The sequence below is a fragment of the Microcebus murinus genome, chromosome 20 (genome assembly GCF_040939455.1).
Source record: "Microcebus murinus isolate Inina chromosome 20, M.murinus_Inina_mat1.0, whole genome shotgun sequence".
Taxonomy (NCBI): domain Eukaryota; kingdom Metazoa; phylum Chordata; class Mammalia; order Primates; family Cheirogaleidae; genus Microcebus; species Microcebus murinus.
The window spans coordinates 8,261,806-8,280,323 of NC_134123.1; the positions used below are offsets into that span (position 1 = coordinate 8,261,806).

The window sequence follows — 18,518 nt, forward strand, 5'->3', positions numbered from 1 at the left end:
AAGCCTGTAATCTCAGCACTTTTCGAGGCCAAATCAGAAGGATCTCTTGAGGCCAGGAGTTTGAGACTAGCCTGGGCAACATAGCAAGACTGTCTCTGCAAAAAATAAAAAACTTAACCTGGCATGGTGGTGTGTACCTGTAGCCCCAGCTACTTGGGAGGCTGAAGCAGGAGGATCTCTTGAACCCAGGAGTTCAGGGCCACTGGGAGTTATAATTGTGCTACTGTACTCTAGCTTAGACAGAGAAAGACCCTGTGTCATAAATAAATAAATACATAAATACATACATACATACTTTAAGAACTATAAAACAAAGAAAATGCAGATTACCTACAAAAGAAAGATTCTTATTAAGAAAAAAAGGTGCTAGGAGACAGGGTAATAGCATATTCAAAAGAGCTCTTGTGAACATTTGTGTACAAGTTTTTGTATGGACATGTGTTGTCATGTTGTAGGTATATATCTTAACTTCTTAGGAAACTGTTAGATTGTCTTCCAGAGTGGTTAGACCATTTTATTTTCATTAAAGCAGTGTATATGAGTTAGTTTTGAGAGTCTTACGAGCAGAAGTTTTTAAAATTGATGATGTTTTATTGCTGTTTTTTCTTTTGTGGATTATGCTTTTGGTTTCATATTTAAGAAATCTTTGCCTTGCTTAACCTAAATATTCAAAGAGTTTCCTATGTTTTCTTCTACTAGTTTTATAGTTTTTAGTTTTTATATTTATAGTTAGATTCCATGTCAGTATATATTAACATATATTCATTTTGAGATTTTTTTTATATATGGTACAAGGTATGGATTGAAAATTTAAAAAAATAGATATCTAATTCTTGGAGATTATTCTTTCTCACTTGAATTAACTTTGAATCTTTGTCAAAAATCAATTGACCATATAGGCATGAATCTATTGGGGACTGTCTATTTGTTCCATTTATCTGTTTCTTCTACTTTTATGCTAGTACCACACTGTCTAGATTTCTGTAGTTTTATAAGTCTTAAAGTTAGGTAGTGAAGTCCTTCCAATTTATTTTTCTTTCTCAATGTTGTTTGGTTATTCTAAATCTTTGCATTTCTATATGAATTTTAGAAGTAGTTTGTCAATTTTTTCAAAAAAGCCTACAGGGATTTTGGGGTTGTGTACATTTGGGGACAATTTGTCATTTTATTGAGTGTTCTGATCTCTTTATTTCAGCAATGTTTTTATAGTTTTCTTTATATAAATCTGGAAAACGTTTTGTTCACTTTATCCCTAAGTACCTTATAATTTTTGATGTTGCTATAAATGGTATTTTTAAAAATTTCAGTTTTAGATTGTTGGTTGTTAGGATATAAAAATAAAACTGATTTTTATATATTGATATAGCAGACTTGCTAAACTTATTTATTAGTTCTAATAGCTTTTTTGTAAATTCTGTAGGATTTTCTCTATAGATGCTTATGTCATATGCAAATAATGACAGTTTTACTTTTTTAAAACTTAATTCCTAATCTGGGTATCTTTCATTTTTTTCCTTGCCCTTTAACACCAGCTAGAACCTTCAGTTTAATTTTGTATAGAAGGAGTGATGGCACACATCTTGTCTTTTTCCTGATCTTACAGTGAAATCATTTACTGTTTCACCACTGAGTACCATGTTAGCTATAGGGCTTTTGTAGATTCCTTTATCAGGATGAAGAAATTCCCTAGTTTGCCCAGTGTATTTTTCAGGGTCAATGTTAGGTGTCGTCTAGTGCTCCTGCTGTATGTATTCAGGTAACCATATAGTTTTTCTTTCTTAGCCTGATAATATGAGGAATTATGTAGTTTTTGAATGTTACAACAACCAGGCATTCCTGGGAGAATACTTGGTTATGATGTGTTACCCTTTTTATACATGGTTGTATTCAATTTGTTAAAATTTTGTTAATATTTTCTATGTTCATGTGCATGAGGGATATTGGTCTATAATTTTCTTATAATATTTTTTGCTTGGTTTTGGGATTGATTTCTGTTAATTTTCTGGATTAAATTGTGTAGACTTATTATTATTTCTTTCTCAAATATTTGGTAGAATTTACCAGTGAAGGCTTTGGGCTTGGGGTTTTCTTTGTGGTACGTTTTTAAGACACAAATTCAATTTCATTAATAGATATAGGACTATCTATTAATATATCTGCTAAGAAGAGGTTATTATCCTCTTCCTTTTTTTTTTTTTTCCTTTGAGGATGAGACTTATATCTGGGTCATCATTTTGTCCCAAGCACATCCCTGGCACATAGTGGACCAGGAATAAATGTTTAAAAACACTGTTTCATAGGGTCATTGTGAAGATGAAATCAAATTAATCCTATATATTACTGTATTTTGCAAACTACAAACTATGCAGATAGCAGGCAAAGGGCATTCCAATGGCAGGGAGGGGTCTGTATAGCAAACCATGAACTAAGGAGACAAACTCTGAGTTCCAATGCTAGCTCCACTGTTCTAGACACATGATTTAGGGCTAGCGTTTTTACAGATGAGGAAACTGAGGTTGAGAGAGGTGACTTTAGGTGTGGTACCACATCTAGGAAGTGATAGAGTCGGCACTCAAAATTCTACTCTTGCCTTCAAATCCTGTTTATTTTTACCATGCCATATTTTCATTGTGAATAGGATAGGGAATGCTGAGTTTGTGGGAAAGGTTGAAATGCCCTTTTTTTTTTTAAATTTAAAGCAAGTGTGGACTATGTCCATATGGAATATTTATTTATACTTCTTTTGGTTTAGCTACTTCTTATTGATCTTTCTAGTGTTAGTTTAGATGTGTCTTCCTTAGGGAAGTCTTCCTTACCCACTCAACACCCTGTTTAAGAACTAGGTCAATTTTCCCACTTACTGTGTAAAACTCTCACAAGAGCATACGATTATTTTCACAATGAACATTCATTAGCCATTATTTGTGATTGTATTTTGAGAAGACTTAGGTAACAAAATTAAATTTTTATTGAACTGGACACAATATGTTGCATAGTTCAAAAAGTACTATGTGGAAAATGATAAATGGATAAAGAATAAGTGTTCTTAGCAGCACAATCTTGACAAGGCTAAAGAGTCAGGGATGGGACGAAAAATACACTTCATTTTTAGGTGAGATATACCCTTACATTATGAGGCATAATCCAGTTAATCTTTTTATGTAATTACTGTAATACTCTCAAACCATGTCTCTATTTGACAAGATATGCAAGCTCAGATAGAGCTTAACTTTTCGCAGTGAAGCAGAGGCTTAGGGCTGGAGTGGTTTCTGACATCTAACTTCAAACCGTTATGGTTTTGAGTTGCAGTGTGCTTTGCGTAGGTTTTGTGCCCTCTTTGCTTGCTAGAGCTGTGGGAATGGGCAGTAGCCCCCATGTGAGGGTCTTCGTGCACTCCTCCTGCCAGATGGGAGAACTGAGGCTTCTTGCTCTCTCTGGCTTTCCATGTGGCATTTGTGAACAGCTTGATGTATTTGACACAAGTGTGACAGCAAAGAAGTGTGTGAGCTGAGCAGTGTGCGGCAGGGCCCAGCTGTGTGGATTTATCTGTACATCAGGCCGGGGAGCAGCAGTTAGGCAGATCTGACAGTCAAACGAGAGCTCCTTCTACCTGCACTCCAAAGTGCATTTTAATGTTGTGTGTGTTTACCGACTGGTTGGCATTTGACACAAAGAAATTGTCAGAGCTGGTTTTTTCCCTCCTCACTCTTTGGTGTGCTAGTCTGCGGTAGTTTCCCAAATAAATACTTCATTGTACATGGAAAAAAGTATATACTTTCTAAAACAAAACCCCAGATCATGTCATCTTTATCTTTATACTGAATTCCACATTAAGAATTAATATAATAGGTAATATGTTTGAATTGGTAATAGGTAATATGTTGAATCAGTAAGATGTTTATATAGTTCAAAAATCAAAACAATATTAAATAGAATATTTTGAGTAGTCCTGCTCTGCCTCTGTTTGTTTCTAGTCATTTTCTACCTCTACTCCTGACAGATAACCACTTTAAAGGTTTGTCATGTATCCTTTATGCTTCTGTATGCAAATACAAGCAGATGTTCTCTACTTGCTTAGTACTTCCCAATATCTCTCAGAGAGCTTTTTATTTCATTAACAGGGAGCTTCCTTGTTCTTGTTCACTGTTGCATTGTATCTCATGGTGTGGATATACTGTAATTAATTTCATTGTTCCCAGTGGATGGACATTTGCATTGTTTCTAATCTTTTTGTCTTATGGAGATAATAATTCATATAACATAAATTCACCTTTTAAAGTATGCAGTTCATTGGGTTTTAGTATGTTTCCAAGCTTTTGTTCTATAGATAATGATGTAATGAGTAACTTTGTATATATTCCCCTGAACAGGGTATAAATATATCTGAAGGCTAAATCTTTAGAAGTAGGATTACTGAGTCATGTGGTAAATGCATTTGAATTTTGAAAAGAATTGGCAATTCCCCCCCCCCCATAAGTATTGTACAGTTTTGCACTCCTGACAACAAAGTATGAGAGGGCCTGATTCTCTCAGTCTTGCCCACAGTGTTTGCTTTTTATAAAGCAGTCTTAATCTTTAGTTTTTATGAAGCAATCAACAATCTTTAATTTTGATGTTCATGAACTGCCAATTTAATTTAATATTGACTTATGATTTATTTTACCAGCGTAAATGTGACTAAAATGTCTATTTATGTTTGTAAATATTGTTATTGATAATTGGTCTTGTCAGTTAATTAGTAAAATTGTGAGTAGTGATTGTTGATGTACAGAGCAGATTTTTATCTGTATGGACTTAAGTTGGGTCATTTTCTGGCCCCCATTTTCTGCTGTCATAGAGATATAATGATGCTTACAGTATTAAAATTCTTAGTGGAAGAAAATCATTTATATCCTGCTTACTTTATAGTGAAAGCATTCTTGTAGACTTTTATCCTTTTGATCCAGCCTTTCAAGTTACAATGTTTTATACCTGTCTGATACTCTGGGTCTCAACTGAACTGAGAAGTCATTGTTTTTACAAGAATTTAGCCGAAGTGTTAATTATATGAGCAGAGTTTTAGGCCTCCACTGGTGCTCATTGACGTATGAGACAGGTCTGTTGCTGTTGAATCTGATTTTAGGTAGAGTAGGTCATCCCTTTTGGGAATCTGTATCTTTGTGCTCCTCTTTATACACAGATTAACTTTATTGATGGAATTTCATGAAGAGATCTCAAAGTGGTTTTTGTGAGATGGAGCCATTTCAAAATTTGCGATATCATGTGCATTTGAATTATTCAAGGCTTAATTCTTTTTGCATTTATAAACATTCTGGCTCTTGTGTCTATAAAAAGGACTAAGAATTGGTAAAAAGATTCATAGGAAAACACAGGCTTTCCTGAGTTTGAAGTAAAAATTGAGATACAGATTTTGATTAAATTAGTGTTAGAGTGCATATATGTGCGAGTATATGCATGGAAATATTGTTGGTTCTCTTTATGCCCCAAATAATGGCTACTACTGAAAACAGATAAACCATTTAACCAATCAGTGAATTATCCAAACTTCTTTGTCAGTTATCCTCAATAGTTAGTATTATAGGTCCTTAGTAAAGAAAAACTCTTCAGAGTTTAATCGGTAGTCAGTCTTTTCATTATAGATGAGAAAATACCTACAGTCAAAACAGAGGCTTTGATTAAATAAACAAACTAGAATTATGCCTAAGAGTAGGATTTACTGTTTTGTGTCTCGTAAGTTGACTGGATGCTATATTTCTATTCTTCTCCCCTTTATTCACTTTAGATAATGATACAAAAGGTCTAGAAACAATTTGAGTTCTACCCAAAAAGGATGTTTTCTCTGGACTATTCTGATTGTGATAAGCTTGTGAGAGAAGGCTGCTCTCCTGGGGTTGGAGAGGAAAATACCCAGGGCCACCTGAATCGAGCGGGTTGTCTGGTTGAACAGGTTGTGCACTGTATGGGCAGTTGCTGTTGGAGCAGGTGGAGGCTGAAATGCAGTTTGTGTTTACCAAGCGATGTTCTATCCTATGGGACTGCATTGGCCCAGAGCAGGGTGCAGTGTTTTCTAGGTGCCTTATTGGCTGACAATAGCCCTGATGATGCATTTTATTGCAGTTTTATTTGAAAATAAATTGTTTCTGCTATTTTTCTTTTTTTTTCCTTGCAAATAATTTCTGATAGTTTACGGATCTATGTGTATGTGTGTCTGTGAATGTGTACACACATTTTTGCCATTTGTATGCCATGTACACATACAGACTCCATATGTGCATTAGTATAAGATTAGGTGTTCTTTGAAAATATCCGTTAGAAGGAGAGAGGGACCTTCTATGTATTTGATTCCTTATAATATATTTTAGAATATGGGGTCTTCTCTCAATTACTTTGTTTGAATAGCACAATACAGTTTGAGGAAGACATAGTCTCCTCAGACATCCTCAGACAGTGCTAGCTGTGATTGCTAAAAAGGCTTCTTCATTAAATTGGAAAAGAAGCCAAGATGCTTAACACAGATTTAGTAATTACTACAGAGATGAAAGATCACTTTTAAAAAGCAATACTTTAAGTGGATATAATCTCAAATAAATGTTTTCAGGATGAATAAATATTCCAAATATCCTGACTTTATGCAAATGGATACTTGTGGCTTGGTTTGGTATTTCCAGTGATACTACCATAGAAGAATTTACAGACTACTGTGTCTTAAGCAGATTATACAAACAGCAAGGTTTGCTCTGGAAAACTATATTGGATGCTTCAAAACACGACTCTAGTGGTGAAAAAGACCCTGATGTCAAAGATACATGTGAAGAGTGAATCAAATTGTCTCAATGAAATATGAGAGTGAATAAAATAATTGTTTCTAAATTAATGCTTTATACAATGTGTAATTTAAAATATATATAATTCAATTAATACATTTTATAGTTGGCATTTGACTAATTTCTGGCCCTAAAAGTTTATACATTCAAGTTGACTAAATTTTTTTGGGTATTCTCTTAATGGAACAAGAAGAGATTATCTTATATTTTGCATCATTTTATATTCAATCATATGTAATTATTGTTTTCACACAGAAACTGAGGCTTCTTGAAGAGCTTGAAGATACTTGGCTTCCTTATCTGACCCCCAAAGATGATGAGTTCTATCAGCAGGTAAGGTATTTTAATATTTTTATCAAGTGCAGTGATATGTTGTGATTGACTTTATTTTACCTATGAGGAAACTATGGTCTAGAGAGGTTAAATGAGAGGTGAAAAAGATCTGATTTGATTGTCCAATGACTCCTCATTGTCTACAGAGCATATAAATTTCTTCACAATCTGCTTTCTGCTCTGAAATTCATGCTTAAGCATCGTGGACTGTTTTACTTCCCCAAACATTCCATACTCTCCCATTTCCTTGCCTCTGCTCATATTGTTTCTTCTACATAGAATATCCTTTTGCCCTTATCCTATTGCCAGATGGCTAATTCTTCAAGAGTTCAGTTAAATATCACCTCTTTTGGGGAAATTTCTCCAATTTACCCTGCTATAAGTCAAGTTGGCTGCATTCTCCTCTGTGATACTTGTTCCTTATAAATATCTCTATACTATAATCTATCCCATTGCATTGCGATTATGGGATTCTGTGTCTCTCTCCCTGAATTAGCACTTTTTCCATTACAAGTGACAAAAATCCAAATCAAAATTTCTATGGCAAAAAAAAGAGGGAAGTATTTATTGACCCACCTTAGAAGTCAGGGTACATAGCTGAATCCAAGTTCTCAAAAGACATCATCTGATCACTGTTTTTCCTCTGTTTCTTGGCTTGGTTTTTCTCTGTGTGACTTCATGTTGAATATGCTCTGATGTGGTCTTTAGCATCGTAGTTCTTTTCCACTGGTTCCATCAGATTCTCCAAGTGAGTGGTCTCAGCTTGGTTAGAGTCATGTGCCTGTCCCTGAACCAGTCCTTGTGCTCAGGAGAGTTGGATGCTCCTATTTGCCTGGCCTGGTTCATGCATTCATTCTTTGAGCAGAGTTGGAGTGGGAGAATTCCCATGCAAACTGCATGGACTGTGTGAGTGAGAGATGGATGGTTACCCCAAAGGAAAATTAGAGGCCTGTTTCTGAAGAAGGAGAGGTAGGCATGCTGGGCAAACAAAATAATACATTGTCACCTATTCTCTCTTACTAGAATGTAAGCTCTTGGGGTATAGGAATTGGGTCATATAGTCTTCTGTCTCTAGCATCTTGCTTGTTATAGCAGACCCTCAGTAAGCAAAGAAGGAAGGGAGGAAAGAAGGAGTTTGCCCATTTAGAATCCAGGTCTCTTGACATCCAGTTCATCATCCTTTCTAGGATGTTGTCTCATCTCCATTCTCATTAGGTCTTCATTGTCTTTCTCCTCATCAGTCCTCTTTCTCTAGTTTTCCTCTTTGTTCCCCCTTAATCCTCAAAGCTGCGGTATTTTCTAACCAAGACATAAATCTGTCTTGTCAACCCTCCTCTTCAGATCCCCGGTGGCTGTTCATTGCCTGGCTCCTGCATTGCAGCCTCATCTCCCCCACTCTTCCACCTTTGCATCCACACTGGGTTTTTGTAGTCCCTCAAGCTAGCTTGCAGTTTCATATTTGGGACCTTCTTGCTACATCCTCTGCTGACATTCCTCCTTCTCCTTACCTGTCTCTTCTTTCCTTGGTGAACTTCTGTGTTACCTGGTAGTAATAGTGCATGTGTCGTCTCCTGTAGAGAGCTTCCCTGACATCTCTACAGCCCAGAGAATTGTCTTTGCTTCCTCCCTTATACTTTATCTATACCTTTATTAGCACTGATCTCATTTGATTGTAATGGTGTTTTTTTTATTCATCTGTTTTGGTCTGCTACCTCATCCTCTCTTCTTTGTACAGTGCTTGTACCTAGCAGGTGCTTAATTAGTTTACTTGAATGAATGCATACATGCATTCGTTAATTTTAAAAGCCAGTTATATAATAATGAGTTTAGTATGATTTGAATTTTTTTTTTTTTTTACGTACACATATACTTTTCCAGGGTGGTAGTATTTAGAAAGTTTTGAAGGATAAATACAGAAATGTATCGCATAGTGATAAGGTGTTCTTCTTTGAGCTTTCCTCGTTTTCCAAATTATCTGCAATGAACATGTATTCTTTTGCAATCAGGGGAAAAAATAATATTTAAAAGTACTCTTAAAACAGGTAAACTTTCAGAATATAATTAATTCTGAAGTGCTTTCTAACATTTTCTTAGATATAAGCCTTCTGGTATGTGCATTGTTATAAAGCAACTGCCGAGCCATTTCAGCTTTTGTATTGTAGAAGTGGTACATGGAGAATGAAATGCAAAAGGTTATCAGCCCACTGTGCTGTGAACCAACCATACACTGAGGAATAAAAGGAAACCCAAATGCAAACAGCAACTATCAAGGCTCTCTTTTATCTCTCCAAGACCTACAACAAACCCTGATACTGATATCTAATCACTCTAAGTGTACCTTATAATAAGGCTTAGTGCTTCAATAAAACCTTAGTGAAAGTAAACTTATTCTCTTAAAAGATGAAGTGAAAATACTTTTTAATGACATGGATAAATAGAAAGTTCAGACCTGACATTGGGTCCCTTAAGTAGGCCCTCACCATAGGAATGCCAGTCCAGCTGCCAGTCATGAAAACAACTGGCAGGTTCCATGTTTGACCTTTACCGTGTGCCAGGGATGGTGCTAAATGTTTATGAATGCTGTCATGTTTAATCATCACACCAGACTAATTCATTCCTTCCACAAATACGTATTCAGCAACTATTCTTTTCTTCAAGCTTGAGGTGGGTATTATCGTTCCAGTTTTAACAGTCAGGAGAGGAGCTGGGCGCACCTGTAGTCCCAGCTATTTGGGAGGATTGCTTGAGCCCAGGAATTCAAATCCAGTCTGGGCAATATGGCAAAACCCCTATCTTAAAAAAAGAAAAGAAACGAGAAGGAGACCCAGAGAAACTAAGTTACTTACCTGAGTGGCAAAGCTTGAATTCACGCCCATATTTGCCTGACTCTGAAGGCCCATGTTCTTTCTGCTGTATTGCACACCTCCCTGTATACCAATTCAAAACATCTTCAGAGAAGTTTCGCAGTTTGTTTAGATAAGATCATAGAGCAAAGAAGTAAAACAAAACAACAAAAAGGTCAAAGAAGAAAAGCAAGGAGAACCTCTGTTGTTGGCTCACTGTGGTGCACAAGGAAATGAGGAATTACATAGTCAGGAAACACACTCTGGCTTCCAGATATACGAATGCTGCCCTTCTTGTCTAGAGAAAATGCTTCTCTCCTCAGTATTCCCCTTTGCTTTCATTTATCGTGTGCTTGCCATGTGCCAGGTTGTTCTGGTGCCGTTCTAAGTACACAACATGTATTAACTCATTTAAATCTTACCAATCAGCTAGGGTGGTTGTTATTAAAACCTCATTTAATTAATTAATTACTTTGGAGACAGAGTCTTGTTCTTTCACTCTGCTAGAGTGCAGTAGCATTATCATAGCTCACTGCAGCCTCTAACTCCTGGGCTCAAGCGATCCTCCTGCCTCAGTCTCCAGAGTAGCTGGAACTACAGACATGCACCATCATACCTGGCTAAGTTATTTATTTTTTTGTAGAGACAAGGTCTTGCTGTGTTGCTCAGGCTGGTCTTGAACTCCTGGCCTCAAGTGATCCTCCCACCTCAGCCTCCCAAAGTGCTGGGATTATAGGTGTGAGCCACTGCGTCTGACCTAAAATCTCATTTTAGAGATGAGGAAACTGAGGCACAGAGAGGTTTAAAACTTTGCTCAAGATTTATAAGTAGGAAGTTTTGGGACCACAGTTTGAGCCCAAGCTGTCTGGCTTTTGGATTTGTAGTCTTAAGAACTCTACTGCTTCCCTTTGACCTTGTCTTTCCTATTCTTTCTGAGATTGCTGTGCTTTTATGCCAGTGATCCCAAACCTCTGTTTCCATCCCTGCACTCCCACGTGACCTTCTGTGCTGTAATTCCAACTGCCTACAGAGCAGCTCTACCTGAAAGTCCTACAGGTACATCTAACTCAACATGATTCATGTTAATTAGTTACTTACTCAGACAAATGTATTTAGCTCTCCCACTCTATGCTAGGTAATGTTTTAGGCATTCAAGATGAAGTTATGAAAACAGAGAAAAGATTCCTGCCTTCTTTGAGCTTATTGCTTGTGGGGCTGGTGGTGCAGGAGCAAGCCATGTAGATACTTGTGGGAAGAATGTTCTGGGAACAGCAAAGCCTCTGAGGTATGTTTGAAAAGAAAAGCACCCGAGGCTAACATATCTGGAGCAGAGTGAAAGAGCTGGGGTGCGGGGCCAGGTTGGGGGGAGCGGAGGAGATACAATCAGAAGCAGCAGGCCGGGTTACACAGGAACTGGCAGTCTGTCATAAGGCCATCGGCTGTTACTCTGAGTGAGCTGAGGAGGCGTGAGAGGGTTTGGAGCACAAGTGTGACAGGATGTGACTTACATTTTAGTAAGGCTCCATTTTCCAAGGCTCCTCTGCGCATTCTCTTCTCTGATGGCATCCACTTGTCCTGTTCTTCAAATTAGAAACCTCACTGTCCTCAACTTCTACCCATTGCTTCCATCCCTCATTCAGAAACGGGGCCCTGGGAGTTTTACCTATTCAGAAACCCTCTAATTGTTTTTTCTTTCCCAGTCCTACCGACACTGCCTTGACTGTGTAGTTCAGGCCCAGATTTAGCACCTTCGGCCTCCACAGTTTTAACATCCTCTTGACCGGTGTCCCTTGCGTCCTCCCCGATGCCATCGGAACTGTTTTCCTATAAATACATCTGACTTGTACCTCCTTGTTTGATAAAGTTTGCTGAGTCTCTCTTGCCTCAGAGTTCAGACTTGCCTAACGTTCAGACTTCTCAGCATATTTATCCTATAAGGCCATTGACTCTATGACCCCAAACCATCTCTCTGGTCTAATTTCTGCTCATCACCTAGCACAGTGTCCACCCTTAAACTCCTGTCATGCAGAGGTCCTTGCTCCCCTCCCCGCTGGCTCTGTTCTGTCTTTTCATCCTCCCTGCCCTGGTGCCTACTTGTACCCTCATCCACTTTTCTGTCTGGTGAGCGTCTACCCACCCTTAAAGACCTTACTTAAATATCACATATTCTGTGAAACTATCAGGAAATCCCACTTGTTCTGAAATATATTAATATTAAAAATCTGACCGCTGCTCACTACCTCTGCCACTTACACCATGGCCAAAGCTACCATGTTCTCTGTTGCAGTAGCTTCCTAGTTTCTTCCCCTCCTTCCCCCTGGTCCAGTTCCTTTTAACACAGCATCTGGGGTGATCTTTTTAAAGCATAAATGAACCCCTTACATTTTCTTGCTCATAAGCTCTTGAATAGCTTCTCATCTTGTTCCTAATAAAAGCCTAGTACCTTTCATTCGCCAACAAAGTGCTACATGCTCTGGCTCCTGACTGCTTCCCTCACCTCATTTCCTGCTTCTCCCCACTCCTCACCCCCTCACACCCCTCTTCCCACTCTGGCATTCTCGCTGTTCCTGGAATAAACCAAACACACTCATGCCCCAAGGCCATTGCACTGAGTGTTCTCTTGGTCTGGAACTCTCTTCCCCCCCAGTTATCTGAAGGGCCTGCGTCCTCATTTCTTGCATTCTCCTGCTCTGATGTCACCTTAATCAGAGAGTTCTTTGCTGACCACTCTGTGTAAAACGGCAACACTGACCCCAGCACTCCCTATTCTACTTTCTTGGCTTAATTGTTCTCCATTGCACTTATTATCATCTAAAATACTATGTACTTTACTTATTCATTTGTTTATTGTCTGGCCCTCCTTACCAGAATATGAGCTCCTCAGAGCATGTAGACATTTTGCTCTCTTCTGTATTCCCAGCACCTAGTAGTATTTTACAGGAAGTATGTGCTTGATAGGTATTAATATATATTCAGTTAATGAAGATTTCCCGGATTTTCCTTCCCAATTATTTCTTGCTCCCACAGCAGTATATTCACACTTCTGTTGTGATGAGTCTTTCTCTAACTTTTGGTTTTCATTTCTTTTTATACTGTTAAACTATGTGATGCTATCAAATAGGACCCATCTTCTTTTAATTATTGTATTTATTGCAATTTTTACAGTGCCTGGTACATAGCAAGTATTCGATCAGTGTCAAACAAACAAAATAAAATGAACTATTGAATGAATGAATGAACCAACATCTTTCTGTCACTTTGTAGCAAAGCACATGTTATCACAAGTCCTAACCAGTGACTTCAGAAGTGTACCTCCGCTGGGGCACTGCTTAACAGCACCCAGATGGAGGCTGGGCCAAGTAAGTGTCTAGCCCATTAGTCATGTCACAGCTGCCAAGTTGCAAGCATTTTACAACAAAAATTATATAGAAAATATTATGAGTGATAGAGTACAAATTGCAGAGTGCAAATAAAAAAAGAGTGTTACCAGGAAAATCTGTTAACAGCCAGATTAGAAATATACTTCCCTGATATCAGAGTATTCTAACACTTTTAAGAGAAGGGCATTTCCCAAGTCACTTGAAGATTTTTAATGTTATTTCATGCTACCAAAAGTTGAGTTCCATTGAGTTTCATTTAAATGAGCCTTCTGTAAACTGGTATCTTCATATTAAAACCATGTCTGGCTTCTCTGTATGATGAAATCCTTTCAAAAGCATCTTTTGATTTGAGAGGAAAAGGTAGAATTTTGGCCAAGTGCAGTGACTTATGCCTCTAATCCTAGCACTTTGGGAGGCTGAGGTGGGAGCATGGCTCCAAGCCAGGAGTTTGAGACCAGCCTGGGCAAAAATAGTGAGACCATGTCTCTAGAAAAAATAAAAAAATTAGCTGGGCATGGTGGTGTACACCTGTAGCTTTAGCTACTCAGGAGGCTAAGGCAAGAAGATCATTTGAGCCCAGGAGTGTGAGGTTGTGGTAAGCTATGATTATGCCACTACACTTCAACCTGGGCAACAGAACAAGACCCCGTTTCTTTAAAAAAGAAGAAGAAGAAAAAAAAAGAAGGTAGAATTTTTATACAGTGGTTTAAAATAGGCAGAAAATAAAGCCTAATCTCTAGAGAGCCTAGCGTTCTACATCTTTCAGCCATGGATAAGGGTCTGGCATGTTGGCACTTTATACTTTTCCAAATGCTTATTAAACTGTATAATTGTCATTTATGCCACCAAATCATTTGTAGATCTCAAGAAATATAGAATGTGACCAGACAACTTCTAATATAATTTCATGACTGTACATTCCCTGGAAAAACTTTAATGGGATTAAATGAAAAAAAATTCTACTGACATATTTGAAAATCTGCCAACAGCTGTTCTAAATTATTGTGTGATATCTGATGTTCTACATGTACCTGTCCAAAATGGAAAATGAACTCATTTGTTTGGCAGAATGAGTTAATATTAAATTATTTAGTGTTCAGTTCTTCTCCAAAGTTACTTGTTGTTCTTTTTAAAGAAAAATTTAACAAACGCTACATAGTACTTTTATGTGTCGGGCACTATTCTAATTACTTGTTAAATAATAAAAGAGGGCATTTAAGCTGGGGGTTTTCTCACTTGTATTTTCTTTGAGATAGTGACAAAATTAGCCAATTATTATTATTTGTCTTCATTGTGGTAAAAAAAATTCCTGAATTATTGAACAATAGTCCAAGTCAGATTTAAGTAGTAATAGAAGTTCTGTTGAATATTTTTGATAATTCAGGTTCATCAAAAAAGAATATCTTGGCAAATAAAAGAAACGTCATGACAATAAAGAATTTTGAGTGCAACATATTTTGTCTGAGTTTTTCTGACTAAAAGTATTTTACATTTATTTTGGAAATATTAAAAATAATATGGATATCTAAAGAAGGAAATTTAAATTATGCCCAATCACATCACCCAGAGATAATCACCATAAACTTTTGGCCATATTTTTCTACGAGTCTATTTTTCTGTGAGTATATATATTATATATATCTCCTTTTTTTTTTTTTTTATGAAACTGAGATCCTCTTGTCTAGCTCCTAATTTATTACTAAATTTATTTTTTATTACTAATTTATTGTATGACTATATTTTGTTTACTATTTCTAATTTCTTATATGACTATATTTTGTTACTTATATGTTTTATAATATAAAAATTCTTAATTTTGTTACTTTAATATTCCATCACATGGATGTACCATTTTCCCCTCTAATGCCTTATTAGGCATTTTGGTGGTTTTCAGTTTTTAATTATTATAAATAATAGTATGATGAATATCCTTATATCTTGGTTTATTTCTCTAATTATTTCTTTATGACAAATTCTTAAAGTAGAATAACTGGATGAAAAGATATGAACATATTTAGATTCTGATAGATCTTGTCCAATTGGCCTTAAGCAAGGTTTTAATAATTTGCATTCCTAATTGCACACTATCAGAATATTTAATTTGCCCTCACCAATAATATGTATTACCATTATAACATTTTCTTTTATGTAAATTTGATAGGCAAGAACTACTTTAAGTATAATTTAATATATATTAATTTGTGTTTTTCAGACTTTGGTATAGTTAAATTTTTTTCTGTATTTTAAGAGACTTTTCTATTAATTTACTTGTGAATTTTTCTGTTGGGGTATATATGTTTGTATATATAATTAAATTTATAATGGCTCTATATTAAGAATATTAAGCCCATTTCTGCCATATAGCTTGCACATATTTTTTTTCCAGTTAGTGTTTGGCTTTTAATTTTACTTATGACTTATTTCATATAAAAGTTTAAAATTTTATATATTCAAATCTATCAATCTTCTTTTTAAAAAAGTTTATTGATAAAATGTATGCATGTATAATTTACATGCCATAAAATGCACTCTTTAAAATTGTATAATTTCCTGGGCTCGAAATTTATACAATTTGCAGTGCCTCATATCTATAATCCCAGCTACTTGGGATGCTGAGGCAGGAGGATCCCTTGAGCCAAGGAGTTTGGTTGCAGTGAGCTGTGGTTGTGAGACTGCACTCCAGCCTTGTTGGCTGAGTTAGACCTTATTTCTAAAATAAAATAAAATAAAATAAAATAAAATGATACAATTCAGCAGTTTTTGATAACTTTTCAGAGTTGTGTAGCTGTCATCACAGTCATCTTAGAATATTTCTAATACCCTAAAAAGATCCCTTGTGCCTCTTTGCATTTAGCTCTCTTTCCCACCCCCACCAAGACATCCACCAATTGGCTTTCTTCACTCTTAAAGGGTTTATTCTGTTATTCTTAGAAAGGAGTCTTGAGCACTTATATCAAGCCAAATGCTGGGGATATAACAGGGAGTAAAATTGCTATCATCTCCTTCTACAAGCTTGCAGTCTCATAGTACAGATTATTTAACAAATAATAGTTCAAATAAATAGTTACAGATCGATAAATGCTATGAAAGAGCAGTAAAACTTGTGCCATGTGACAATGGAGAATACCTGTTGGAGGGTGGAGAGTCAGGGGTTTCTTTGAGAAAGTGACACTGTGAGAAAGTGACCTGAAGGGCAAGAAGGGGCATCCAGGTTAGAGCTGGGGGAAGAGCCTGCCTTCGAAGGAAGTGCCGAAGTGCTGGGCCCGAGAGGACTGCAGGAATAGAGGCAGATGTGGTCAGAGGGGAAAGGGACATTCGAGACCAGTGCAAAAATTTTGAATACTTTTCCATGTTCTTCTTATTATTTTCTTTTTATAAAGCTGTTTTTAATGTCAGGGTATTTATATGTGATATTTATAAGTTATTTGTGTTTCCCAGGTTTTTAGGGTTATAACATCACTGTGTTAAATATATCTCTTATGTAGTCTTGAGCCCCAGTACGTGTGTGTGTGCATGAGTGTGTTGGCGTGTGTGTGTGCATTATTATTTTCTGCATATCTTCTATTTCACTCTGGAGCAGCCAGAATAGGCTAGATTATGCTGTAGTAACAAACACCCCCCAAATCTCAGTGGCTTCACACATCCATATTTCTTGTTCATGTTATGTATTATTTGTGGGTTGGCATAGAGTCACTGCCCATTAAAGCAGCTCATAGATACAAGCAGCCACCAGCTGGTTACTGTGGCATAGGGAAAAAGAGCATTTTGCAGGGTCTTGCACTGGCAGTGAATTGTTCCAGGCTGAAAGTGACAGCCATCGTTTCTCACTGGCAAAAAGGTAATCACATGTTTCATCCATCATGAGGGGCTAGGAAGTATAATTCTACATTGGACCCAAAAGCTGGGTGACAGGGGAGGAACCCAGATTTGACAAAAACTCTAATGATTAGCACACATTCTTAGCTAGTGATTTATACTTTATACTTCACTGAGAAAATTTAAGTGTTCTCCAACCTCCCCCACATGCCCCCCTAAAACCCCCCGAAACTTACTCATCTGCCTATTGTCAAATTTGCCATCCTATCTGAATTTATATCTTCTTCCTTCAAGGATATTCCAAGGAATATCTTTCCTTGGAAAAGATAGGAAATATCTTTTCTCCTATCCAAGTGTTTTTGATCATATTCTTGTCAGGCCTTGATTTTTAGTGTTTCTTTTGTTTGTTTTTGTTTTTTAGTTAGGGTCTTGCTCTGTTACCCAGGCTGGAGTGCAGCTGTGTGATCATAGCTCACTTCAGCCTTGAACTCCTGGCCTCAAGTGATTCTCCTCCTCAGCCCCCTGAGTAGCTGGGGTTACAGGCTCAAACCACCGTGCCCAGCAAGTTTTAGTGTTTCTTGTTTTCTGTAGTGTAAATACTAGCACCATGGCCAATTTCAAGTTACCAACATAGTGTTAATGAATGTGTATTTGGGAAGAGATGTCAATAGGCTCTTGTGAGCAGATATGAAGTGACTCTACCACACCACTGGTAGTTATTTACAAAATAGGCACAAGTTCACAAACAGTACTTGTATCTAATAATAGTACTCATATTAAACATATTTGTATGTATGTATAGGTACATATAGTATATATATATATGCATGCATATTTTTATGAAGCTTAATTTCTTTTCTTTTAGATTAAAGATTAAATAGTTCTACTATTCTCTGCACCCCTCCAACTCTAAGGGATTGCTTATAAATCCCTGCATACCTCACTTGGGAGTCTACTGCTCTAGACACTCAAGGTCTTTGCCCCTTTGGTTATTTACCCTCTGTTCTGCATCATCAGCCTTTTCCTGTTGTGTCATTCTCATGAGTGTACTGACAAAGTCTAGTGTGCTCTAGTCTCTTCCATCATTAAAGATGTCCTTTGATGTAGCATTCCCATTCATCATCAGCCCCAGTTTTTCTGTTCTCCTTCATAGCAAAACTATTCAGAGACATGCCATCTCCACTTCCTCCTCTTTATTTCCATCTTCGGCCTACTCTAATCTGACTTCCATCCCCACCACACTCTGCTGAAATCACTCTTGTCATTGTCATCAGTGATTTCCATGCTGTCAAATCTGGTGGATAATCTGTGTCCTCATCTCA

The 18,518-nt window shown here is 37.0% G+C and overlaps 1 protein-coding gene across 2 annotated transcripts in view; it reads left to right on the plus strand.

Annotated features, from left to right (window-relative positions):
• FTO (FTO alpha-ketoglutarate dependent dioxygenase) overlaps nucleotides 1–18,518 on the plus strand; it is a 365,665-nt gene that overhangs the window by 81,727 nt on the left and 265,420 nt on the right. For both annotated transcript variants that reach the window (XM_012772616.2, XM_075995647.1), the window contains exon 2: nucleotides 7,080–7,157. In XM_012772616.2, coding sequence (XP_012628070.1) covers nucleotides 7,080–7,157 — 78 coding nt within the window. The remainder of the gene's footprint in view (nucleotides 1–7,079; nucleotides 7,158–18,518) is intronic.